The sequence below is a fragment of the Carassius carassius genome, chromosome 7 (genome assembly GCF_963082965.1).
Source record: "Carassius carassius chromosome 7, fCarCar2.1, whole genome shotgun sequence".
Taxonomy (NCBI): domain Eukaryota; kingdom Metazoa; phylum Chordata; class Actinopteri; order Cypriniformes; family Cyprinidae; genus Carassius; species Carassius carassius.
Window position 1 is genome coordinate 21,213,296 of NC_081761.1, and position 26,715 is coordinate 21,240,010.

The 26,715-nt window shown below is 40.5% G+C and overlaps 1 protein-coding gene across 2 annotated transcripts in view; it reads right to left on the reverse strand.

Annotated features, from left to right (window-relative positions):
• Positions 1 to 264: 264 nt before the first annotated feature.
• ubac2 (UBA domain containing 2) overlaps positions 265 to 26,715 on the reverse strand; it is a 75,514-nt gene continuing 49,063 nt past the window's right edge. Inside the window, exons 8-9 of one of the 2 annotated variants that reach the window (XM_059554164.1) lie at positions 5,954 to 6,088; positions 265 to 2,590 (exon numbers count right to left, since the gene is read on the reverse strand). In XM_059554164.1, coding sequence (XP_059410147.1) covers positions 2,483 to 2,590; positions 5,954 to 6,088 — 243 coding nt within the window. In that variant the 3' untranslated portion in view covers positions 265 to 2,482. Of the gene's footprint in view, positions 2,591 to 5,953; positions 6,092 to 26,715 lie in introns of both variants that reach the window. The other variant, XM_059554163.1, reaches the window with a different exon arrangement.

Here is a 26,715-nt window from a genome sequence, read left to right on the forward strand (position 1 = left end):
TCTGATTTATATAGCTCAAATCATACTAAATAACACACTATCAAAAAACTAAATAAAAACAGGTTATGTCTTTATATGTGGCTCTTTTAATCAAAACGGTTACAAGTTGAATCATTTTCCTAATAAAATTTGTGCCTTGGGCTCAGTGCTGTACAGTATAAGTGAAACACTGCCATCTATTGCTTGACATGGTTATACTGTACATTTCAAAGAGGCTTATTTTTTCCTGCATTGTGCACAAATATTAAAGATGCAAAGTTACATGACATGATCAGTGTTTAATTGCTTTTACTGTTGAAGTTGGACATTTATCCATTATTGAAGAGTAGCTACAACATGTTTAAAGTTTTTGTGACATAGACAGCACAACAGATTTCAAAGAGGTAGATTTTAGTAAAGGAACAGATGTGTGTTCAGGGTCACTGTACATTGTATTCTGTTGAAAGAATGGAGTGAGCTTTAGATACCAAACCTAACCACACACTTCAGACTTCTCTACTGGGTTGAGTGACTGTTCGAATCTAGTCTGGTGATTTAATGTTGAATTTCAGCCTCCATCTCAATCTGTAAAACTGGTGAAATGCATTTTTCCCAAGATGAAGAGTCGAGAGCAACCAAAAATGATTATTATTACTGTTATTATCAAAAGATTATTTTAAAGGATTGACTCACCCAGTGTAGACCACAATGAGTGTTCAACACAGAACCTTAAGAGTGACAGGAGCGCTTAGCATTTGAGCGGACCAGTGCTTTTCTGGCAGTCAGAACATCAATTATAAACTTTTCACTTTTTTAAAATTGAAATACCACTTGATGAGACACAAAATCAAACAGTTTTGCATAATAAACAAGAAAACATTCACATAAACAAAGTCATAAACATTAGCATAACATCATAATCATTTTATAATTTATATTTAAATGGCTATGCTCTTTAAAGACATAATTTTAATGCCAGTTATGGGTATAAACACTGTTTAAACAATATTTCATCTTATCTTTTTGTACCACAAATAAATCATGCTGTTAGAAAAAGTTTTGTCCAACTTTTTGATAAACAAAGATGCTTTGAATATTATCCATTTTCAATGTGCAGAAAAAGTTTCATGGCATCATAAAATAACACCAATATTTCCAAATGGATGACTATGGCATGAAAGTTCCACTTGTTTCCTCGTCAGATTACCACTATTAAAGTCATGGTACTTTTGTAGGCTTTTCAGACAGCAAAGTCACAATAACAATGACAAAATGTGTATTTCTGCTTAATTTAAAATAATAATAATAAAAAAAACACTGAGGGTTTGACAAAATATGACTTTTCGTGCTTTCTGATTCCCAAACATTCATTCGTTTTCATTCTGAATTAAATGGCGTGTCAGTGGCCTCTTCAAGAATCCACCAGATCCAAGTGTACTTTAAATACACTGCCGTACAACTAGCCCTTTTAAGATTTGACCCCCCCCCTCCCCCCAAAAAAAACATTTGACCCCAAATTATTTTTGTCATCATCTACTCACCCTCATGTCATTCCAAAACCCCTATGACTTTATTTCTCTTGTGAACACAAACATACTGTGACCATAAGGGATACTTTAAAGAATGTTCAGGCTGCTCTTTTCCAAACAACAAATTGTTGTCTATCAAAAATATAAAGCATCAAAAGCGAGTCTTCTGAAGTCATATGAGAGCTTTTGCATGAGGAACAAACAGAAATAAAAATTTGGCCTCTGCCACAGATCTCATATCCTGTTTATGAGATTCAAGAACCTGTCAAGCTACAGTACTTTGAATGGTTAAGCAGAAAACAGAGGGACTGATTCTGACTCGCTTATAGTAACCACAAACCCCATACGGACTACTTTTATAGTATCTTATAGTCCTTTATTTTGGCGCTTGCCAGCTACTTGTCAAGCTCTAGCTTTATCATATGGAAAAGATCAGTTAGAGCATTCGGTTAAACATCCTCATTTGTGTTCCATGGAAGACTGAAAAACCACATATCTAAGGAACAACATGAGAACAATGCGTACATTTTTGGACGAACTATTCCATTAAGACTTCTATTCAGTTTACTTATAGCAAAACAACACATGGTTTAATAATTTAGCAATATATTATAGAATTCGTTATTATAAGACGATGTATGTTCAAGGACGATGCCAAATGGCACAAGCCCTGAGACACAATGTATAAGTGTCCACCATGTTGGCTCTGTGGATCAGAGAGGGTGGCAATTGCAATTGAACTCATTGTAGAACTGCAAGACAGCAGCAGGAGCGCCACATGGTCTAGTCAGAAAGGAAGTGACATCATCAGCTCCTGTGAGCTGTGTATCAGCGCTCTTAACCTCTTCCAGAAGCTGCAGTTATGACACCAGTTTTGCGTCTTAAGTACTTTCAACTTAGTGATCTTATAGAAGTAAAAAAAAAAAAAAACGAATTCTCCTTGTCCTCCCAGTCATCTTCGATTTATTTTAATCTTAGTGCTGAAGCAAGAAGTTTGTTGCAATGTTAATGTCATTATTAGATGCTCTGAGAGCTTCTTGGGCATCCATCCTTGAGAAACCCATCTCCATTAATCTTGCAACCTGGTGATAACAGCAATGTATCATAACAAAGTTAGTATATGGCAAAAAAAAACAGTTTTCAGTCTAGCAACCCATGATGCCGAACAAATAGGAGGAGGAACTGAATAAATAGTTCACACAAAAATGAAAATGTACACACTCACACAGACCATCCAAGCTGTAGCTGAGTTTGTTTCTTCATCACAACAGATTTAAAGAAACTTAGCATTACATCACTGCCTTACAAATCAACCCTGGGTGCCGTGGACTAATGCGTTGTTTGGTGAGCAGGTGATGTAATGCTAAATCTCTCCTCTTCTTTCTAATGAAGAAACAAGCTCATCTGTATCTTGGATGAATGACCTGCACAAGTGTACATTTTTGGCTTAAAGGGTCACTCCACCCATTTGCATTAAGAGGTCCATTGTTAGAAAACCAGTCATACTATTGAATGGTTGTGCAACATCCTCTCATTTTCCCCTGAGACGAGAGAAATCCACTATTTACCTTTTTCACTTCCTCCTACAATGATGCAAAAATCGTCATTTGACGTCATTGTAGGAGGAAGTGCAAAAAGGGTGGATTTCTGTAAAGACTACAAGCACAAGTAGTCTGCCCATAGGGGGTTGTACCTAATGCGCTAACAGACCTATCACAGATCAGTGCCCGTGCGTTTGATTTCACCGGGAGAAACTTGGAGGAAAATACTGATTTTTCAGACGGATGCATTGGGGAGGATTTTGATTTAGACGAAGTTATGTTAGAAACGGATGTTCGTAGCTACCTTTATGAGCCACAGTACAGCGACGAGGAGCTAGAAAAACATGAAAAGCGTCAAACTAACACAGTAAAACATGGTTGATTTACATCGATAATAGCAAACTTATATACAACCCGAATTCCGGAAAAGTTGGGACGTTTTTTAAATTTTAATAAAATGAAAACTAAAAGACTTTCAAATCACATGAGCCAATATTTTATTCACAATAGAACATAGATAACATAGCAAATGTTTAAACTGAGAAAGTTTACAATTTTATGCACAAAATGAGCTCATTTCAATTTTGATTTCTGCTACAGGTCTCAAAATAGTTGGGACGGGGCATGTTTACCATGGTGTAGCATCTCCTTTTCTTTTCAAAACAGTTTGAAGACGTCTGGGCATTGAGGCTATGAGTTGCTGGAGTTTTGCTGTTGGAATTTGGTCCCATTCTTGCCTTATATAGATTTCCAGCTGCTGAAGAGTTCGTATTTTTTGTTTAATGATGCGCCAAATGTTCTCTATAGGTGAAAGATCTGGACTGCAGGCAGGCCAGGTTAGCACCCGGGCTCTTCTACGACGAAGCCATGCTGTTGTTATAGCTGCAGTATGTGGTTTTGCATTGTCCTGCTGAAATAAACAAGGCCTTCCCTGAAATAGACGTTGTTTGGAGGGAAGCATATGTTGCTCTAAAACCTTTATATACCTTTCAGCATTCACAGAGCCTTCCAAAACATGCAAGCTGCCCATACCGTATGCACTTATGCACCCCCATACCATCAGAGATGCTGGCTTTTGAACTGAACGCTGATAACATGCTGGAAGGTCTCCCTCCTCTTTAGCCCGGAGGACACGGCGTCCGTGATTTCCAACAAGAATGTCAAATTTGGACTCGTCTGACCATAAAACACTATTCCACTTTGAAATAGTCCATTTTAAATGAGCCTTGGCCCACAGGACACGACGGCGCTTCTGGACCATGTTCACATATGGCTTCCTTTTTGCATGATAGAGCTTTAGTTGGCATCTGCTGATGGCACGGCGGATTGTGTTTATCGACAGTGGTTTCTGAAAGTATTCCTGGGCCCATTTAGTAATGTCATTGACACAATCATGCCGATGAGTGATGCAGTGTCGTCTGAGAGCCCGAAGACCACGGGCATCCAATAAAGGTCTCCGGCCTTGTCCCTTACGCACAGAGATTTCTCCAGTTTCTCTGAATCTTTTGATGATGTTATGCACTGTAGATGATGAGATTTGCAAAGCCTTTGCAATTTGACGTTGAGGAACATTGTTTTTAAAGTTTTCCACAATTTTTTTACTCAGTCTTTCACAGATTGGAGAGCCTCTGCCCATCTTTACTTCTGAGAGACTCTGCTTCTCTAAGACAAAGCTTTTATAGCTAATCATGTTACAGACCTGATATCAATTAACTTAATTAATCACTAGATGTTCTCCCAGCTGAATCTTTTCAAAACTGCTTGATTTTTTAGCCATTTGTTGCCCCCGTGCCAACTTTTTTGAGACCTGTAGCAGGCATTAAATTTTAAATGAGCTAATTAAGTGGATAAAAGTGTAAAATTTCTCAGTTTAAACATTTGCTACGTTATCTATGTTCTATTGTGAATAAAATATTGGCTCATGTGATTTGAAATTCCTTTAGTTTTCATTTTATTAAAATTTAAAAAACGTCCCAACCTTTACCGGAATTCGGGTTGTATAACTTTTAGCTAAGTGTCTAACGTTACATTATTACGTTACATACTAACTTTACTTACTCATTTCTTGACAAGTGTAACGTTAGTTACTGAGGCAGACACATTAAAACAACAAGCGAGCAAAACAAGTACAAATACAATATATTTAGTTCGTAAACAGAAAAATCATAGGAGATGTGTTTCTTTACAGCAGACGACTATGTCAGTGTGTGTTCTCAGTAGCCACTAGCTGCTAATAGAGTCTAGTCAGAAATAACATTACCTCCAGGCAAATGCGTTTAGTGCTGCTAGAGCTGGTGGTTCCCGACGTTCCTGGCTTTTCGTCGTCGTCGTCTGGCAAGGAAAATACTGAAGGAATTGCGTTTTTCAAAAGCGCGGGTCTCTTCAATCCTAGGGGGTTAGGCGCATAATCTTCGGGCTTGAAATGTAAACTGCACACCGTCTGATTTTTTAGTGCTTCAAGTGTTGTGTCCTCACCGAACTTAGGGTTATTGATAACGTTAGCCCGTAGCCACTTTTTGCACAAGTCCGTATCTTTCGGGAATCTGTGAATACTTTTCCTTGTTCTTGAACAACATCCCGGTACTATGCAAGTGCACACCATTTTGTCACAAAAACATTAATTGGGTCGCAAAATAACTCTTCACAACAAATTGTGCCAAATAATTTACAATCGGTAGCGTAGAGGAGAGCTCAACTAATCCACATTGATGGGCGGAGTAGTGGGAGTGGCCTGCGGAGCTGAGTATTGCAATGCACTATGGGGATTGTTGTCTACAGTCCACAAGCTCTAAAAAGTTATTTTCTACATATATGACCCACTTTCAATACACATTCATGTCTCCACGGGTGGAATGACCCTTTAATAAACTGAGATAAAGACCAAAATATGTAATCTGATCTTACCTGCTCCTCAGCCACAGCGGTGTTATCCGGCGGGTGCATATAGGGGGGCTGCTGCGGCTGGGGACCCTCACGCTCCCGGTTCTGTCCTCTGTGCCTTAGAGTCGGGAAGAATCTGTTCCAATTCAGGAGACCTGTCTGCTGAATTAATGACAGGAATTCTTTTTAAAGTCATCATGGAATATAAACGGACAATTCCTATTTTTATGGAACACTGCATTGTTTATCATCAATAATCACCAATTTTATTTTAAATGTGCACATCATTATTTATTTTTTATTTCACATTGCGACAAAGTCCCACCCTTCACTTTTTTTCCCTCTCATTTGAAAAGCCAGTTCATATAATCAGATATACAATAAAGAAGAAAAGCGTAATGCAATTTCTACTTCATATAACTTTAAAGACAGTTTGTATTACTCTGTATTTCTAGATCTCATCTTGCTGTAGTCCAGCAGAGGTAGCTTTTTTCTAACTGTGGGGATTTCTGTCTCTCTCTTTCCTATAAAAGAAAACTGAACAACTGGCAAGCATTATCGCTTCATATTCATAATCCTACAACAGGTTTATCAACTACACCGCTGACATACTCTAGGCCTAATTCACAGCTACACATAGGACTTAAAACATGAGAGAAAACAAGAAAGTTCTATGCTAATTATCCATATCATTTCCAGAAAATAACAGCTTTTCTCATTTTCAGTTAACATTTCTAGCAAGGACAAAATGATCTGTGCTTTTATCAGGTATCCGTGATGAAACCATGTGGCTGTCTGTGTTTGCTCACAGGAAACCATTAACTTCCTCTTGTTCGGAAACATTGAGAGGAAATTAAAAAAAAAAAAAAAAAAAAAAAAAGACGAAAAACAAAGACATATCACTGAACATCTTGTCCAAACAGCGTGACAGTAATACAGAAATGGAGCTAGCTGACTCATTGCAGTTTTGATGTCCACACCCCATCTCTGGAAACGTAAGCAGACCTCCAGCACTGTTTTCCCCACAAACAGCATGGCTTGTGATCCAATACTATTTGAACATACCCTATCAAGAAAATACTTGAAAACTTTGAAATGGAAACTTCTTCCAACCCATTTAGAATATATATATATATATATATATATATATATATATATATATATATATATATATATATATGTGTGTGTGTGTGTGTGTGTGTGTGTGTGAGTATATTATATCAATAATCTAATTTCACAATAATTTCATAAACTTAGATCACAACTAAGGTGAGTGTATAATATCTGAACAGGTAAGCTTATATAAAGCACAAGAAAAACCCCTACAAGACCAATTATAGCACAAATAGTAAATTGCATAAGCCGAAAACACAGGACATAGCACAGGAACTCGAATCAGTAAATCATAATTTTGACACCAATTTGTGAACTAATACAGTTGGACATTTATTACAGGGACAATCCCGGTAATAAAAGTTCAGCAATAAAAGTCAGACCTCTGAAAGATGTAGTTGGGATAGTGGCACAGGGTATATACATGAATCATGGAGTTAAATTTAATACCCTTTAAGACCTTTTTTAAAACTCTTTCCATTCACTTTAAGAGCTCATCGCAACTGAGAGTTTTAACCAGTTACACAGGCGGACACTTTAATTTACATTAACTATATATTGATTGTAAGATAGGATAGCACAGCTAAACAGACTTACTTTGTTATAACTCCTTATCAATACAACATAATTCAGAAAGGAGGAATGAAGCACAAGATAATTAATTGAGTGACTAACCAATGCAACCCAAGAAACAAGAATTAGACCAATAAACAAAACAACTGTGTGACGAGTGGGGCAGGGCCGAGGGATGTGGGAACACGAGTGAGGCCGGTGGAGTGATTGGGAAATCCGCTACACCTGCGACCCACCACCGGTCTTGAGTCCCACAGAGGAGATGGAAGGATATAAAACTGGAGCGACGACAGTGAAGGACGAGAGAGGACCAGGCCTGGGCTTTTAGTTGTGTTTTGGTTTTATTTTGTGCGCATCAGTCGTCCCTGAGGGGCTGGTGCGCTGTTTTGTGTTTATTTTTGAATTATTAAATGTTGTTTGATTGTCCGCCGGTTCCCGCCTCCTTCTTCCGGATAAATATGAAGGTTTATATCATTACAGTGGTGCCGAAGCCCGGGAGAAGGGCTTAATTAAATCTTTAATTAAGAATCTATTCTAAATAAACTACAAACATAAAATTATATACATTTATTTTGTCCTTACATTCTTTCTTCAACTCCTCCCTCTCAGTGGCACAGATGACTGAGAGGCTCATTATGCAGCTCATTATGCGGGTCTTTGTCTTCTCAGGTGTAAATCACAATGATATTCATGATAGTTGACGCCTACTCGCATATGACTTTTACCAACAAAAAGTGTCTTAGAAAATTTAAATCAATATATTGTGTTCTGTAAGTGAGTAAACAAGATGATTTTCATATAATTTAGAAAGAAAAATTCCAGGCTACAAGCTCCAGTTCTCAAAAATCCCGGGAACCAATGTTCTGTATGTGTTTTATTGCCTTATTCAAGTGATTTAACATTTTTAGTTTTTCACTAACCACGCATAACATTTTTTTTCTCAAAAACACAATCATGTACATACATGCTGCACACATATTATTATAGCCAAGTATGTGCTGATTACAGTGATATTAGACTTTACCCATTTAGGTATTTATAAGAAACTGAAAAAAGTACAAATGTCAGGGCATGACAAAACTTCTCCAGGCCCCAAAAATACCCTTAGACTCCAGAGGGTTAAACAGGTTCTCCGCACTCAGTGATGCACCCACTGAGAAACCTGATGAAAGTGCTCTAGTTATTGGCGATTCTATTGTACGGAACGTGAATATAGAGACATAAGCCACCATAGTCAAATGTTTACCGGGAGCCAGAGCGCCTGACATCTTGGCAAATTTAAAAGTGCTGGCTAATGCTAAACGTAAATACAGTAAGATTGTTATTCATGCCAGCGCTAATGATGTTCGACTTCGCCAGTCGGAGATCACTAAAAATAACATTAAAGAGGTGTGTGAACTTGCAAGCACGATGTCAGACACTGTAATATGCTCTGGTCCCCTCCCTGCTTACCGTGGTGACGAGATGCATAGTAGATTGTCATTACTCAATGGCTGGATCTCTAAGTGGTGCCCACAGAATAACATAGGTTTCATAGACAATTGGATGAGCTTTTGTGGCAGACCTGACCTGTTGAAAAGAGTTCTTTTGTACCAGGAACTTTTTTTCCCAGGAACTTTTTCCCCCCCAGACCTGTTGCTTTCTGCGTTTCCACCGCTGTCTAAAGTACCGGGAAGATTAGGCAAATAGACTGGTCTGCGTAGGTCTGCGCACGTTTCTCAATACAAAAGTGCGCTGATTTTGGACGTGCATCCTCAGTAGTTCAGACTTTGTGCATTCGACTTGGGAGTGTGATGTCCCCGACGACGCAAATCTTGTAATTCTGCAAACAGCAGCGTACTTGATAACATCAGTCAGCTCGCCTTGACTACTGCAATTTTCATATCTGTATATTTACAATAAAACAAATTTTAATTTCAAATACCACTGCCTCCTTTCGCTTTCATTTAAACACAATAACAGCTGCTGAAATTTACTTCGTTCAGGGAAATGTGTATACTGTATATAGGCTACAGCCATTACAATAAAACGAAATATTATATCAATTTGCCTTTTTTATTTTCATTTTAACATATAGATAAATTGAATACAGACCAAAGATTACCTGTGAGATTTACCCAAAACAAATTATATTTTATGTTTAACCACTAAAGAGACATCAGAGCCAGCAGCACATATCAGAAGGTCTAGCCGAGGTGAGGCTGCTCTCGGCGGATACATAAGCACTGAGCTCTCGCTGATCGCGTGGAGCTGACCATCTCCGAAATCGGCGAAATGCATTTTTAAATAATAAAATAAACCACAGATTTGAGTATAAACAACTACATTCTCACCTGAAATACTTTTAAAATTACATTTCATGACACAGTAACATTAATATTTTGAAAATTATCCGAATAAATGGTGGTTAAAATCACAACACTGTGTGAACTCAACCAATCAGGATGTTTAGCGCCCAAGTCCCGCCCCCGAAAGTTCCAGAAAAAGTACTACCTCGCCAGCAGGGACTTTCTGAGGGGCAATTTTTTACCTGGAACTTTATTTAGTTCCTGGTTCCTGCAGTGGAAACACACCGACTACCAGCCCAAAGTCCCTTGCTCCTGGGTAAAGTTCCTGCGGTGGAAACGCGGCTTAACTGGGGTCCAGGTCAGGAATCAGACAGACTGGCTAAACCGACCGTCTGCTAGCTGCCTCACGTCACAAAGGTCAGTTAATTCTGAGCACATAGAGACTCTTTCACCTAGATATCACACAGTACACATAAAAGCAGTACACATAAAAAACGTGAATATTAGAAACGCTGTACATACCAGATCCGTCGTAATAACGAGTCATAAACACATCCACAGCTGTAAATCCCGGTTTAGTTAGAAAGGTAAGGGTCCACTGAACGACATCTCATGAAGCACGTTTAGTCCAATGAAGCAATAATGTTGTAATATGGATCATAATTCCTTTGTTTACGTTTCAGTTCTTCAGCGACAGAACTGTTTGCGTCGGTTATGGAATAACTCACAGTCGGAAACTGCGTCTAGGTAGGAAAAAAAACGGCATGGTTTTGCAGCGTACAGTGTCACAAACAGAATGAGACAATCCGCCAGAAAAAAGAATGAATGAAAGATAGGCGAAAGATAGTATATTTGAATTTTGGCGCTCCTTCGTGACGTGCTCTGACGCACCTGTCAAGCTGATGGAGGCGGAACTTATAGCGATCGCCTTTTTCTTTGTTTGTTTTATTTTTCAACAGTTTTTATATATGTGAGAGTGTGTTTTATGTTGAATGTGAAAGTATCTGCATGATTACCATCTGTTTGAGTGCAAATCAGCCCAAATCAGCTCGCTATTACTGTATGATCACGGCTATCAAAGTGAACCCGTCTATATGAATAGAGAGAGTGGATTATTTACTTTATGGCACATTTGTGTTATTACCATCCGTATAAGTGGCCATCAGCACATCAGCACTTATTTGCATCGTAATTCATTGTAAATACTGGATTTCTAGCAGTCTCAGGGTGTTCTGTAATTGGCAAACAAAGTTAAATCTTAAATTATTTTTATTATTTTATTTTTATTATTATTATTATATTATTATTTATTTTTTATAACTGAAAAAAACTATGCAGTGGTATGTTTACTGACTAAATAGTTTGTAGAAGCCTACAATACTATTGGGAAATATATTTTATTATATTTGGTGGGTGGAGGGTCTAGACATAGTCTCAGAAAAATATTTGCAGGAGTCCCATTTTTCATGATATCTTATTCAGATTTGAAATAGAAACTCATGAGAGATGTGGCTTTCAACCCATTACTTTTCTAGATTGCTCCAGGACTCATTTCATGTATTTTTATATCAAATAAAAAAATATTTAAGTGTGGTAAAAAAAATTCAAGGCACTTCAGTGTCTATAACTTTTAATATTTTTGAGCATTACCAGATCTGGTTGATAAAAAGTAAAGCCCAAAGGCTTTACCTTCACCTGAAGTGGAGGATGTCGAGGTGTCTGTGGCCTGAGCCATATTAATTCGAACCGCTGGCTCAAACTGTGGTCTTAACTCCCGCACCGCGTCGCTTTTCAGCTCGAGCTGCGTGGAGAAGCCCATTTCCACCTCCATTGCGTTGGAGAAGCAATCCCGCGTAAAATGCAGTTTGCACACTGTAGCTCTAGGCAGTAACTCGCGGTCTTCCAGCGCCTAATTTTCAAGTCTGCTGGAAAACTATGCGGTCCATGCTGTTGCAACCAGCACGTACCATCCTGACCACTGTAAATAAATCTACGCTAACTTGAAGCTATCCTAACTGATGCAATACTATGCTACTAACTATGCTTCTAACAATACATTACACTAACAACTATGCTAATTAACTACATAGGCTACACAAAATAATATAAATAACTATTTAAATGGTATGCTAAATAGATGCTATAATACTCTATCCTGGTCGTTTTCAATACTCGCAATTCCAACTCCTGACTCACTACAGTAATTTTGACGGAACAAGATGGTTTTATACTGCCAAGGGCGTGGTAGCTCGTACCAAGGGGCGTGGTGAGCTGGAAACTGCTTACGTCACCTGCCACCGCAAAATCCAATAGGAAAAATCAACTGCAGTAGCCACCGTTCAACCTGAAGAGGGCAGCACTCAGACGTTTTTACACCATATATTATAGAAATAAAACACTTCATACTAGGGATGGGCGTTTTCCACAAATATCACATTTGAATATTTGAGCTCACAAAAAACGAATATTCGAATATTCGTTTATTTAAATTAAGTTTAATGAGTCAGACGTTATTTTTCAGCAACATTTGTTTTCATCATTTTGAACAAGCTTACAATAAGCTTGAACATTACACATCGTGTTTTGTAGCTGAAAACCTTTAACAATGCGTGCAAACAAACAAAAGTACAGATTAAAAGCAAAAAAAAAAAAAAGTGAACAAAGAAAAAACGTAAAGCAGCCTGCAGCAATTAGGCTATTGTACAGAATGTAGCTCTCACTTAACTTTTAAACTGTCAGCAAATCTTTTTTGCTTTTTTTCTATTGTTTCAAATGTTCTTGTTAAGAAATACGGGCATGTAAACATGATTGGGGGAAAGTCGGCTCCTTAGTCTGTTAACAATAAGGCCGGCCGTGGAGAAAACGCGCTCTGATGGCACAGACGTTGTCGGGACTCACAAATAACGGTGTGCTAAGCTAATCAGTTTTGTGAAGCGCTTCGTGTTTTCGTTTACCACTGAATGGGATCCTCATCTGGTGGAATACATGGCTCCAGCAAGAACTGTTCCCACTCGTCTCGGCTGGACTCTCTGTAATCATCGCTGGAGAACTGGCTCAGCCTTTTCCGACGAGTGGGCATTGCATATTCTTCATCGTGGCGACTGCATCCGCACCACTCGCATCAAGGAAAATGTTCTGATAATGTTCAAAAAAGTTTTTTTTTCTTACTTCTCTCATGTTTTCATCGAGAAACCTGAGATGTTTGTGCCGAGGGTCTAGGGCAGACGCGAGAAGAGGAGTTTTCACTGCATTCTCCAAGTTAGCGGTGTTCATTCGTTGCTTGAGAGATGCTGCAACAATGTTCTTGGATCACTTTCTGTGATTCTCCACGGCATATTTGAAGTACTGTAGAAGACCAGACCGGTGCTTAGAGAATCGGGCAGCAGTCGAAGGCGGGGGCCTCGACAGCCCGATCCCTGGACACGGAAACTAGCTCTAGGGACGTGGAATGTCACCTCACTGGCGGGAAAGGAGCCTGAGATTGTGCGTGAGGTTGAGAGGTTCCGACTAGCGATAGTCGGGCTCACCTCTACGCACAGCTTGGGCTCTGGAACCACACTCCTCGAGAGAGGATGGACTCTTCACCACTCTGGAGTTGCCCATGATGAGAGGCGGCAGGCTGGTGTGGGTCTGCTTATAGCCCCCCAGCTCAGCTGCCATGTGTTGGAGTTTACCCCGGTGAACGAGAGGGTCGCTTCCCTGCGCCTTCGGGTCGGGGATAGGTCTCTCACTGTCGTTTGTGCCTACGGGCCGAACGGCAGTGCAGAGTACCCGGCCTTCTTGGAGTCTCTGGGAGGGGTGCTGGAAAGTGCTCCGACTGGGGACTCCGTCGTTTTACTGGGGGACTTCAACGCCCACGTGGGCAACGACAGTGACACCTGGAGGGGCGTGATTGGGAGGAACGGCCCCCCTGATCTGAACCCGAGTGGTGTTCAGTTATTGGACTTCTGTGCTAGTTACAGCTTGTCCATAACGAACACCATGTTCAAGCATAAGGGTGTCCATCAGTACACGTGGCACCAGGACACCCTAGGCCGTAGGTCGATGATCGACTTTGTGGTCGTTTCATCCGACCTCCGGCCGTATGTCTTGGACACTCGGGTGAAGAGAGGGGCGGAGCTGTCAACTGATCACCACCTGGTGGTGAGTTGGATCCGATGGCGGGGGAGGAAGCTGGAAAGACTCGGCAGACCCAAACGTACTGTGAGGGTCTGCTGGGAACGTTTGGCCGAGCCTCCTGTCAGAGAGATCTTCAACTCCCACCTCCGGCAGAGCTTCGACCGGATCCCGAGGGAGGCTGGAGATATTGAGTCCGAGTGGACCATGTTCTCCATCTCCATTGTCGAAGCGGCCGCTCGGAGCTGTGGCCGTAAGGTCTCCGGTGCCTGTCGAGGCGGCAATCCCCGAACCCGGTGGTGGACACCGGAAGTAAGGGATGCCGTCAAGCTGAAGAAGGAGTCCTATTGGGCCTGGTTGGCTTGTGGGACTCCTGAGGCAGCTGACAGGTACCGGCAGGCCAAGTGGACTGCAGCCCGGGTGGTTGTGGAGGCAAAAACTCGGGCCTGGGAGGAGTTCGAGAGGCCATGGAGAAGGACTATCGGTCGGCCTCGAAGAGATTCTGGCAAACCGTCCGGCGCCTCAGGAGAGGGAAGCAGTGCCCTACCAACGCTGTTTACAGTAGAGGTGGGGAGCTGTTGACCTCAACTGGGGATATCGTTGGACGGTGGAAGGAATACTTCGAGGATCTCCTCAATCCCGCTGTCATGTCTTCCATTGAGGAAGCAGAGGCTGAGGGCTCAGATGTGGACTCGTCCATCACCCAAGCTGAAGTCACCGAGGTAGTCAAGAAACTCCCTAGGTGGCAAGGCACCGGGGGTGGATGAGATCCGCCCTGAGTACCTCAAGTCTCTGGATGTTGTGGGGCTGTCTTGGCTGACATGCCTCTGCAGCATCGCGTGGCAGTCGGGGACAGTGCCTCCGGGATGGCAGACCGGGGTGGTGGTCCCTCTTTTTAAGAAGGGGGACCGGAGGGTGTGTTCCAACTACAGGGGGATCACACTTCTCAGCCTCCCTGGGAAAGTCTATGCCAGGGTACTGGAGAGGAGAATCCGGCCGATAGTAGAACCTCAGATTCAGGAGGAACAGTGTGGTTTTCGTCCAGGCCGTGGAACACTGGACCAGCTCTATACCCTCTACAGGGTGCTGGAGGGTTCATGGGAGTTTGCCCAACCAGTCCACATGTGCTTTGTGGATTTGGAGAAGGCATTCGACTGTGTCCCTCGCGGCGGCCTGTGGAGGGTGCTCCGGGAGTATGGGGTCCGGGGCCCTTTGCTAAGGGCTATCCGGTCCCTGTACGACCGGAGCAGGAGCTTGGTTCGTATTGCCAGCAGTAAGAAAGAGTTGTTCCCGGTGCGTGTTGGACTCCGGCAGGGCTGCCCTTTGTCGCCGGTTCTGTTCATGATTTTTATGGACAGAATTTCTAGGCGCAGCCAGGGGCCGGAGGGGGTCAGGTTTGGTGACAACACGATTTCGTCTCTGCTCTTTGCGGATGATGTTGTCGTGTTGGCTTCATCAAGCCAGGACCTTCAGCATGCACTGGGACGGTTTGCAGCCGAGTGTGAAGCAGCTGGGATGAGAATCAGCACCTCCAAATCCGAGGCCATGGTCCTCAGTCGGAAAAGGGTGGCTTGCCCACTTCAGGTTGGTGGAGAGTTCCTGCCTCAAGTGGAGGAGTTTAAGTATCTTGGGGTCTTGTTCACGAGTGAGGGAAGGATGGAACGGGAGATTGACAGACGGATCGGTGCAGCTTCTGCAGTAATGCGGTCGATGTACCGGTCTGTCGTGGTGAAGAAAGAGCAGAGCCGCAAGGCGAAGCTCTCGATTTACCGGTCAATCTACGTTCCTACTCTCACCCATGGTCATGAGCTTTGGGTCATGACCGAAAGGACAAGATCCCGGATACAGGCGGCCGAAATGAGCTTTCTCCGCAGGGTGGCTGGGCGATCCCTTAGAGATAGGGTGAGAAGCTCAGTCACCCGGGAGGAGCTCAGAGTAGAGCCGCTGCTCCTCCACATCGAGAGGGGTCAGCTGAGGTGGCTCGGGCATCTGTTCCGGATGCCTCCTGGACGCCTTCCCGAGAAGGTGTTCCGGGCACGTCCCACTGAAGACCTAGGACACGCTGGAGAGACTATGTCTCCCGGCTGGCCTGGGAACGCCTCGGTGTCCCCACAGAAGAGCTGGAGGAAGTGTCTAGGGAGAGGGAAGTCTGGGGTTCTCTGCTTAGACTGCTGCCCCCGCGACCCGGCCCCGGCCCCGGATAAGCGGAAGAAGATGGATGGATGGATAAAAGACCAGAGTTCTTTTAGGGGGCGTTCACATATCGCGTCTTTTGCATGCTCAAGTTCGTTATTTCCAATAACGGTGCGACGCGGTCCCGTTTTTTCCAGGCACGTCCGCACAGCATCGAGTTAAAAACATCTCAACTTTCAGAATGCTACAAGCGCACCGCAGGTCATGTGACAAGAACTAAACATTCAGCTTCATCCTTTCCCGTAACAATGTTGAAAGCTCAGCCAAGATGAAGGAACAGCTGATCATAGCTGTATATGGATTGCCATTTTGAAATAAATTTAGTAGCAGAGCTACTGAAAGCGATTTTTTTTGTGCTGCAAATCCATTTATCCTTTGCTGAAATTTCCGTCTTCATTGAGAGAACGCGTCACCTCAGGAGCGCTTCTGCCCGAGCGCTTTGGAAAGAAGGAGAAAGCGGCGCGCATAGCCTTTTCCACGCCTTATTAGGCGCGATATGTGAATGGCCCCTTATTCATTCAATAATTATTTTTTGCTTGCATACACCTTCAAATATGCCGTGGAGAATCACAGAAAGTGACCAAATTAGGTTTTATTTTGAATTTTTTTATTATTTTTTTTGCGAAATTCGAATATCATTTTTATTTATCGAATAATTAGAGCTGAACGAATATTCGAATGTTCGACTATCTGTGCACATCCCTACTTCATACTCAAATGTCAAAAAAGTTACTCGAATCAATGAACAGCACTAATAAAGCCCCATTCTTACAGATCATTAACTAAAAAAAGGGTTTAGGGTTTAGTTACTCTTTAAGTGATTTTAAAGGGAGCCTTATTTATTTGCTTTTAAAGTTAGGCAATAGCATATGGCCTAAAAAAAATCCCAGTTTTTCTTTTTTTTTAGAAAAAAAAATTGATTTATGATTTAAACCGATTTTTAAATCAATATTCAAATGACTTAGAAATTTTACAAAAGTTTTAATATACTTTTATCATTCATTTAGCAGTCAAATTTATAACTGCAAAAAGATAATTAATAAAACAGTAATGTTATTACCTTAATGCTGGAAAGACCTTTATTTTTATTTATTTATTTAATACTAGCCCATCATGCATCTAACCATCCACTCACCGTTAAGAGCTGTTAAGAGTAAAACTGGCAGCTCAGCAGTGAGTCAGTGTCATGGACGGAGGACCTGTAAATATATTTTCTAGCTGGTTTAGTTTTTTTTTTTTTCTTATATAACTTATTTGTAAATAGAGCAGTCACTGTCTGTGTCTACACCGGACGCGAGGGTTGTCATCCGTGCCCCACTGCACTAAAAGTGTGTATAAAACTTGATGACATCACTCTAGTGTCAAATCATCTGAACGCAGTATCAGTACATTTCGTCATAAACAGAACGAGCATCAGTTCACTGATGGGGATCGTGTCCAGTGTATCCATCACTGGGGTCTGTTGTCTTTTGTTGGATCGCTCCACTTGTGTCCGGTGTAGACCTGGCGTGCGTTTTTTATTGTTTTATGTTACAGCCCTGCTTGTTTTAATGTTTTTATTAAATATCTGTATTGACTGCATGGTCATATTATCGTATTATATCTGCCATGCGACCTACAAAAGTAAAGCCTGGCGAGTCGATCAACGAACATTGCTGCAGGTTGATTTTTGGCGGATGTACTGTGCTTGTGCTGCTGCGGTCGTATTTATTTCGTCGGGTGAAACATCTCTCTCAGAGCAGCAACAACTTCCCCTCAGCGTGCACTGATACCAGAAACACGCTCCGCCTTCACTCCGTGGATAAAGTATTTCAGTATGTTTGAAATGTTATGTTCATAACATAGCCTATAAAATAATAATAATAAAAAAAAATAACAGGAGAGTTTCAAAGTGTCTTAGGCTATTGTGTGTAAACTTTTTTCCCTATATCACATGCCAAACTAATAACATTGTAAGCATTACATCTTTAATTGCTGCTTTCTGCTGCTTTTTTTTGTTTGTGATGAAAATAACAGTACATTTTTGTCAGTTATTTTATCTAAACAGATCGATTAACTTCAAGTTTTCAAAATCAGATAGCATACTGATAATGTAGTAGCACTGTAAGATTACATTTGTTTGAATGCATTATTGCGAAAGCGATTGCGTGTGAATGTGCTGTATGTGTTTAAATCATGCTTTAACCCGAAAATAATCAGTAAAAGAAACAGACAAACTCCTATAGCCTGTAACATCCTGCTCGACTATTGCAGTCATTGTAACCGTCTGATCAAGCTATTGCTAAATATGTTTAACATGAATTCTTGCTGAATATGCAGTTATATTATGGGCTGTTGGCATGAATTGTACTTGTGATGGAGCGCTCTTGGAGTGAGTGAAAACCACGACGTTCATATTCAAGTGTTTGTGCAAAAATTATTAATGTGCATTAATGACAGGGAGGCGCCGTCTCATCACTTTCATTTTTTCCTTATAATGAATTTATAATTTTTTAATTAACATAATATCGTGGTGTCTCACATACATTAAAATATATCTACAGAAAGCTTGAAAGGTTTTTTAAACGAAAACGAATTGTGTAATCTGTGAATGTTGCATTTCTATCGTCGGAGAGAGCCAGCACTGTGAATTTCATCTTGCAGCCGACAAGAAAACATTTGTTTATTAATAAATAATTAAAATGTCAAATTTTTCACAATTATTAGGCTACTTCTGCATGTGATTTGTTGCAAACTTAATGCATGTGCTTGAGCGCGGAATATATTAAGATTTGATTATGTAAATTTAATATAAACCTCTGATTAGTTGAATATAACAAACGACTAGAACTAGAAAAATCTTACGTGGGGGCAGACCATTTTTTAGTCTATAACCCAAACAACAGTCCTATATAAACCAGTTCAGCAAGTGAAAGCCTCATAAGACACTGTCCATATAAAAGAGCAAGAGATTCACATCTTTATCTCGACCCCCACAAGCCATACATAACTACCCCCCAAAAATCTAACCCCCTCCAGCTGAACTGAATTCGGTCTGTTTTTTGGCTGTGAAGAACGATGTGTTTTCATGTTACTGAGTTGAAACTTGCCTGCAATCAGCAGCACTACTCTTTGTATTCATTATTTTCTCGCAGCCCATATTATTATTTTCACAAGACCATAATGATAATAACAAATAATCAATTGATAATGAATCATTATTTTACAAAAATCATTGTTATTTGGGAACATAGCGTTTGCGGAAGGCTTTAAGACCAAGCGGAATCCTCTGTTCCCGCCTCACAGCCCGCGGGACTCCGCTCAGCGAGGCAGTTTCACCGTCTGGGGTTTGACTTTACTAAGTCAGATTGAAGCGAATACAACTTATTGATCATGAGACCAACATTTAGCAAGGCAGGAAAACATTCATTCTAACGGAAGGAAGACGTATTTCATTGAGCTAATGCTGTTAAATAGAGAGAGAGAGAGAGAGAGAGAGAGAGAGAGAGAGAGAGAGAGAGAGAGAGAGAGAGAGAACTAGTCTAGGGCTATTCTTAAACTTGGAGCTCATTATATTGAAGTACAAATCCAAACACCAGAAACGTTATGCATTTTATGAATGATTAAATGTTATGAAAAGTATTCATTTTATTTATCCACATGCTGTATGATTGAAATTATATTTTAGTTCACAACTTTAAGTTCCGTTGTTTAAAAAAAAGCTTTATTGGCTAACGTTTCATAAACCTTCAGTTATTATGCTGTAAAATCCATGACATTTGTAATTTCACAGTATTTTGACCTCCTAAATCACTAACCTTTAAAGTCACAATTCTATAATGGTCAAAATTACTCAGGCCAATGGTATTTTTTTATGACATTATTTTATTATTATTTATTTTTTATTATTATTATTATTATTTATTATAATTGTAACCTACATAAATAGGTGAAGCAAAACAAATATTCAGATCGTCCCTTATTTTTTCCCTAATTTTCTTAAAGAATAAACAGGTATTTTCTACAAGAATAAACATGATAACATATTATTAATTAACAAAAATAATTTAAGCAATTAAAACCTTTTTTTTTTTACTTTAATTTTTAAATACTATTAAACTAACTTTAAATTCTCAAGGACTTTATAAGTAAAAAATGGTAAAATGTCAGTGCATGTTAAATAGCCTAAATGAACTTGTGTTAACAATATAATTAGAACTAACAATATAATTAGATTTTTTTTAAATGAACAATTCCTGTATAAAATGGGACAGCAACCTTTATATCATATACATAACATTTTTAAATCGTCCACACCTGTGCATCGCGGGAGGCTGATCTGTGCCAGAGTGCGTGAAGTGAATGTGATGCACAAAGTCATTTTCAGATGCAATGAGAAAAAAAAAAAAAAACCTGGATAGCCTAGGCTCTGTTCTGAAGTATAAAATAATTATAATTACTGTTAACCCAGAGTAACAAATTTTAACAGATTAATCGCCTATTTTCTTTTGCTGCATGTTTTCTTTATTTAATTTTTTTTAAACATGCTAAAAAATAAATTACGTTTGTCAGAGGAAAAAAAATATAAGTCGTGTATAGCTTGCATTTTAATGGATTCATCACCTATTTTCTGTTTGCTGCATGTTTTTTTTTTAAACATGCTAAAAAATAAATCAGAGATTGTGAGAGGAAAAAATATAAGTCATGTATAAGTTGCATTATATTACATTTAGAAATAATAACGGCTGGCCTAATAATGTTATAATGTACCAACAGGATATTTTTAGTTCCCTTCACTTTACAACAAATCCTTTAAATTTAACAAATTTATCAGAACAAAACAAGAATTAAAAATATATAATTCTAATGGATAAATATAATTGCAGTATATAATAATATAGGCTTAGTTATAAAAAATAAATAAATAATAATAAATATAGCTGCAAGCAGCGATGGCGGGCTCAAGCCATCAGTGCAACAACACCCCGGTGGCATCAGGTAAACTGTGCCCAGCGGGCACATGCATTCACAATAGCCTTCTGGCAGTCAGGTTTTAAGGGATACGGCAGTTAAAGGGTTAATCCGAATCATCTAGACTTTGAAATCACATTCAAAGAACAATATATATAACTTTAGTAACACATTTTTAGTCTGAGTTAAACCTCTTTTTTTGGCTCATTTTATCAGTAAAGGAAAAAATGCCTAATAATTCTGCACACCTGAATATAAGGAGTTTTGTTTTTCTCTTCCAGCCTTCATGGTCAACTACATATATATCACAATCGTTGCCTTCTCTAGTGCAGCTCAACCAAAGTCTTATCCCATTTGTCCATATTTGTGATATCACAAATCCCGGACAATATTTGTTGTAGTCCAAACAATTTGTTCATTATAGTTTTTAAAAAGTGTTTTTTGTTAAATAAAATATCTCCTTTTGAATTGGACTTTCAGCTTAGTAACTTTGCAGAACTTTTTTATGCTGAAACAGCAACATTACAGTATAAAGTTGAAAAAGTGAAAAATAATAATAGCACTCCTGTAATAGGCATTATTAAGCAGTTCATAAATACACTTATAAATGTTTTGTTCTTGAGCTATAAAGTACAATCATTGTATTTTCATACTTTAAGTATAATTACGTTATTTTCAAACCAGTTATTAAGGAGTTGTCAGTGGTTCATGAGATCATTAAGAAAGTGAAATTAAATGATTAATAAACTATTTTAGTGTAAATATATAAATCTTATTTAGACATGATAATAGTTGGTCAGTGTGTTAATAACTGCTTTATTAACATATATTCCTGCTGTAATTCAGAATCAGAATCAGAATGAGCTTTATTGCCAGGTATGTTCACACATACGAGGAATTTGTTTTCGTGACAGAGCTCCGCAGTGCAACATAACAGCGACAGAACAAAAAACACAATAAGGAATAAAAAATACAAAAAAATACAAATAGGTGGGTAAGGATTGACAATATACAAATTGACAATGTATGGCAGGTAAATTAAAAAGAGCATTTATGTATGTACATGTATATTATGTGGAAAAATTGTAACTGTACGCTAAGTATGTGTGTTTGGATAAATAAGTGTATGTGTATATAAATATAAATATAAGTAGTATAGTGTGTTCCATGTATGTACATGTATATTATGTGCAAAAGATTTACGTGTACGCTAAGTATGTGTGTTGGATAAAAAGTGTAGTGTATATAAATATAAATAGTGTAGTGTGTCCCACAGTTATTATCAGCTGTTCATAAGATGGATTGCCTGAGGGAAGAAACTGTTCCTGTGTCTGGTCGTTCTGGTGCTCAGTGCTCTGTAGCGTCGACCAGATGGCAACAGTTCAAAGAGGGAGTGTGCTGGATGTGAGGGGTCCAGGGTGATTTTAACAGCCCTTTTGCTAACTCTGGATAAGTACAGTTCTTGAATAGATGGGAGGGTTGTACCGATAATTCACTCAGCAGTCCGGACTACCCTCTGTAGTCTTCTGAGGTCCGATTTAGAAGCTGAGCTGAACCAGACAGTTACTGAAGTGCAGAGGATGGATTCGATGATGGTGGAGTAGAACTGTTTCAGCAGATCCTGTGGCAGGTTAAACTTCCTCAGCTGGCGAAGGAAGTACAACCTCTGCTGGGCCTTTTTCACAATGGAGTCAATGTGAATGTCCCACTTCAGGTCCTGAGAGATAGTGGTGCCCAGGAACCTGAATGACTCCACTGCAGTCACAGTGCTGTTCATGATGGTGAGTGGGGGGAGTGCAGGGGGGTTTCTCCTGAAGTCCACAATCATCTCCACTGTTTTGAGCGTGTTAAGCTCCAGGTTGTTGAGACTGCACCAGACAGCCAGCTCTTTAACCTCCTGTCTGTAAGCAGACTCGTCACCGTCCTGAATGAGGCCGATGAGTGTGGTGTCATCTGCAAACTTCAGGAGCTTGACAGAGGGGTCCTTAGATGTGCAGTCATTAGTGTACAGGGAGAAGAGCAGTGGGGAGAGAACACAGCCCTGGGGAGCTCCGGTGCTGATTGTACGGGTGCTGGATGTGTATTTTCCCAGCCTCACTAGCTGCTGCCTGTCTGTCAGGAAGCTGTTGATCCACTGACAGACGGAGGTGGGCACGGAGAGCTGAGTTAGTTTGGGCAGGAGGAGGTTTGGGATGATCGTGTTGAAGGCAGAGCTGAAGTCCACAAACAGGATCCTCACATAGGTCCCCGGTCTGTCTAGGTGTTGCAGAACATAATGCAGTCCGATGTTTACTGCATCGTCCACAGACCTGTTTGCTCTGTAGGCAAACTGAAGAGGATCCAGCAAGGGTCCAGTGATGTCCTTCAGGTGGGCCAGCACCAGTTTTTCAAATGACTTCATGACTACAGACGTTAGAGCCACAGGCCTGTAGTCATTTAGTCCTGTAATTTTGGATTTCTTTGGGATGGGGATGATGGTGGAGCGTTTGAAGCATGAAGGGACTTCGCACAGCTCCAGCGATCTGTTGAAGATCTTTGTGAAGATGGGGGCCAGCTGGTCAGCACAGGATTTCAGACAGGCTGGTGTAACACAATCTGGGCCTGGTGCTTTTTTCCTTTTCTGCTTCCGGAAGACCTGGCGCACCGCATCCTCGCTGATCTGTATTGCAGGTGTGGGGGAGAGGGGGGATGCAGGAGGTGTGAATGGTGAGAGCGCTTGATTGGAGAGGTGATCAGGATGGGTTGCAGGAGTTGTGAATGGTGAGAGTGGTTGATTGGAGAGGTGATCAGGATGGGTTGCAGGAGCTGTTAATGGTGTGAACGGTTGTGTGGAGAGGCATTCAGGGTTGGTTGCAGGAGCTGTGAATGGTGTGAACGTTTGTTTGGAGAGGCATTCAGGGTTGGTTGCAGGAGTTGTTATTGGTGTGAACGGTTGTGTGGAGAGGTGTTCAGGGCAGGTGATGGGTGTTCTTTCAAACCTGCAGTAAAACTCGTTCAGATCGTCTGCCAGTCGTTGATTCTCCACAGTGCTGGGGGGTGGTGTCTTGTAATTGGTGATCTTCTTTAGGCTTTTCCACACTGATGCGGAGTCGTTCGAAGTGAACTGAGTCCTTATTTTTTCAGAATAATTCCTCTTTGCCACTTTGATCTCCTTTTCCAGTGTGTATTTAGCCTGTTTATACAAGACATTGTCCCCCTTCACGTAAGCATCTTCTTTGGCCTGACGGAGCTGTCTGAGTTTTGCAGTGAACCACGGTTTGTCATTGTTGTAATTTAGTTGAGTCTTGGTAGGAATACACATATCCTCACAGAAACTGATATATTATGTTACGGTCTCTGTGAGTTCGTCCAGATCGGTGGCAGCAGCTTCAAAAACACTCCAATCAGTGAGGTCAAAACAAGATTGTAAATCCTGCTCTGCTTCATTAGTCCATCTTTTTACAGTCCTTAATACAGGTTTAGCTGATTTTAGTTTCTGCCTGTAGGTCGGTATAAGATGAACCAGAAGGTGATCAGAATGTCCCAAAGCTGCTCGTGGAACAGAGTGAAATGCATCCTTTATTGTTGTGTAACAGTGATCCAATATATTACTGTCTCTTGTGGGACAAGTAACATGCTGTCTGTATTTTGGCAGTTCACGGGAGAGATTGGCTTTATTAAAGTCCCCAAGAATGATTAAAACAGAGTCTGGGTGTTGTTGTTCTGTCTCTGTGATCTGCTCAGCGAGTTTCTGTAAAGCTGAGCTCACGTGCGCTTGAGGAGGGATGTAAACACTAACCAGAATGAACGAATGAAACTCCCGCGGCGAATAGAACGGCTTGCAGTTAATGAAGAGCGTTTCGAGATTTAAGCAGCACGTCTTCTTTAACACAGTTCCATCTGTACACCACCGTTCATTGATGTAAAAGCATGTCCCGCCGCCGCGCGATTTCCCCGTTGATTCTGCGTCGCGATCCGCTCTAAACAGCTGAAAGTCCGGCAGATGGAGCGCGCTGTCCGGTATGGTGTCATTCAGCCAAGTTTCCGTGAAACACAGAGCAGCAGAGTGGGAGAAATCTTTATTTGTCCGAGAGAGCAGAAGCAGTTCGTCCGTTTTGTTGGGTAGAGAGCGGAGATTTGCCAGATGGATGCTAGGCAACGGCGTTCGAAATCCGCGTTTTCTGAGTCTCACGAGCGCTCCCGCTCGCTTTCCCCGCCTGCGCGTCCTCTTGAAGCGTGTGATCAGGGCAGCCGCTCCGCCGACAAGAATGTCCAGCAAAACATCAGAATAGTCGAAAACCGGTGAAATATCGGGAGATGTGTGTTGCCGAATATCCAGCAATTCGTCCCTGGTGAAACTGATTGCAGGAATATAACTAAAGACAGGACAAACTAACAAAAACACAAAAACAACTGCAGAGCACGTCACGGAGGCAGCCATCCTGTATCGGCGCCACTCTGAGAGACACCGAGAGACACTTTATTCATGATAAAGTCAGGTTTTTATAAAACATTTAATAGTTTCCAGCTATCTATTTTTGTGAACTCATCTAAAGTGAGGACTATTTATACATTTAAAGCATTCACAAAGGAGATTTAAAGGACATTCATCTACCAAACAAGTTAAACACAACACAGAGGGATTCAGAGCACAGAAATATTTCTGTACAGCTGTACACTTGATAAATATATATATATATATATATATATATATATATATATATATATATATATATATATATATATGTGTGTGTGTGTGTGTGTGTGTGTACTGGCTTTCCAATGCCGTTGATAATAGGAGTAAGCAAGTTTAAAACACGCACAGAGTCCATGCAGACGGATGTAGATGCATAACAAATGTATTTCTTTATTACTTGCGCTCCATTAAACATGATCTCAAACTTCTCGTGGTTTCTCCTTGTTCACATGTACACACAAAGTCATACCTTATGGACCGCATACAACTAGAATCCTCCTTGCGAGTTACTCTGCAGTGCACTAGGCAGCCGCAAATATTTAATTTTCACACAAACAGTTAAAAAACATCTGAATTCAGCTCTTGATGTGTTCTAATTGGTGGATTGTGTGATAAAAGCTATAAAACATGAATAAATTCATTTTTTGTGAGCTCGTCATTCCACACACTCTTGCTCAGAGCGGTGATTCATCTCTCGTATTTCTCACGTATCACTGACCACACATCAATTATCAATGAGCCCTGACCCGGTAATAATCAAATATGTTGGTTTAGCTTGTCAGTGTGAATTAAATCTAAGTATTTATTTGTATTTTTAACCGATTTAAAAGTGAAACTAAAAGAGAGTCTCCTCCCTTTTTTAGTCCGGGAATTGCACCTGTAGGGGCGCTATTTCTCTCAGACAATGGAAGTCTAAGCACATATACTCAAACAGAAGGACAGAGTGAGATGAGATGTCTGACAGTTTTTTTTAATTTTCTGTTATCCATACAGTGTTGTAAAGTCATGAAACTATGCATATTTCCACAAAATGACTTTTTCATCTGTATGAAAAAATTCTTTGACTTGTTTGGAAGCTGCAATTTAAAAATACAATA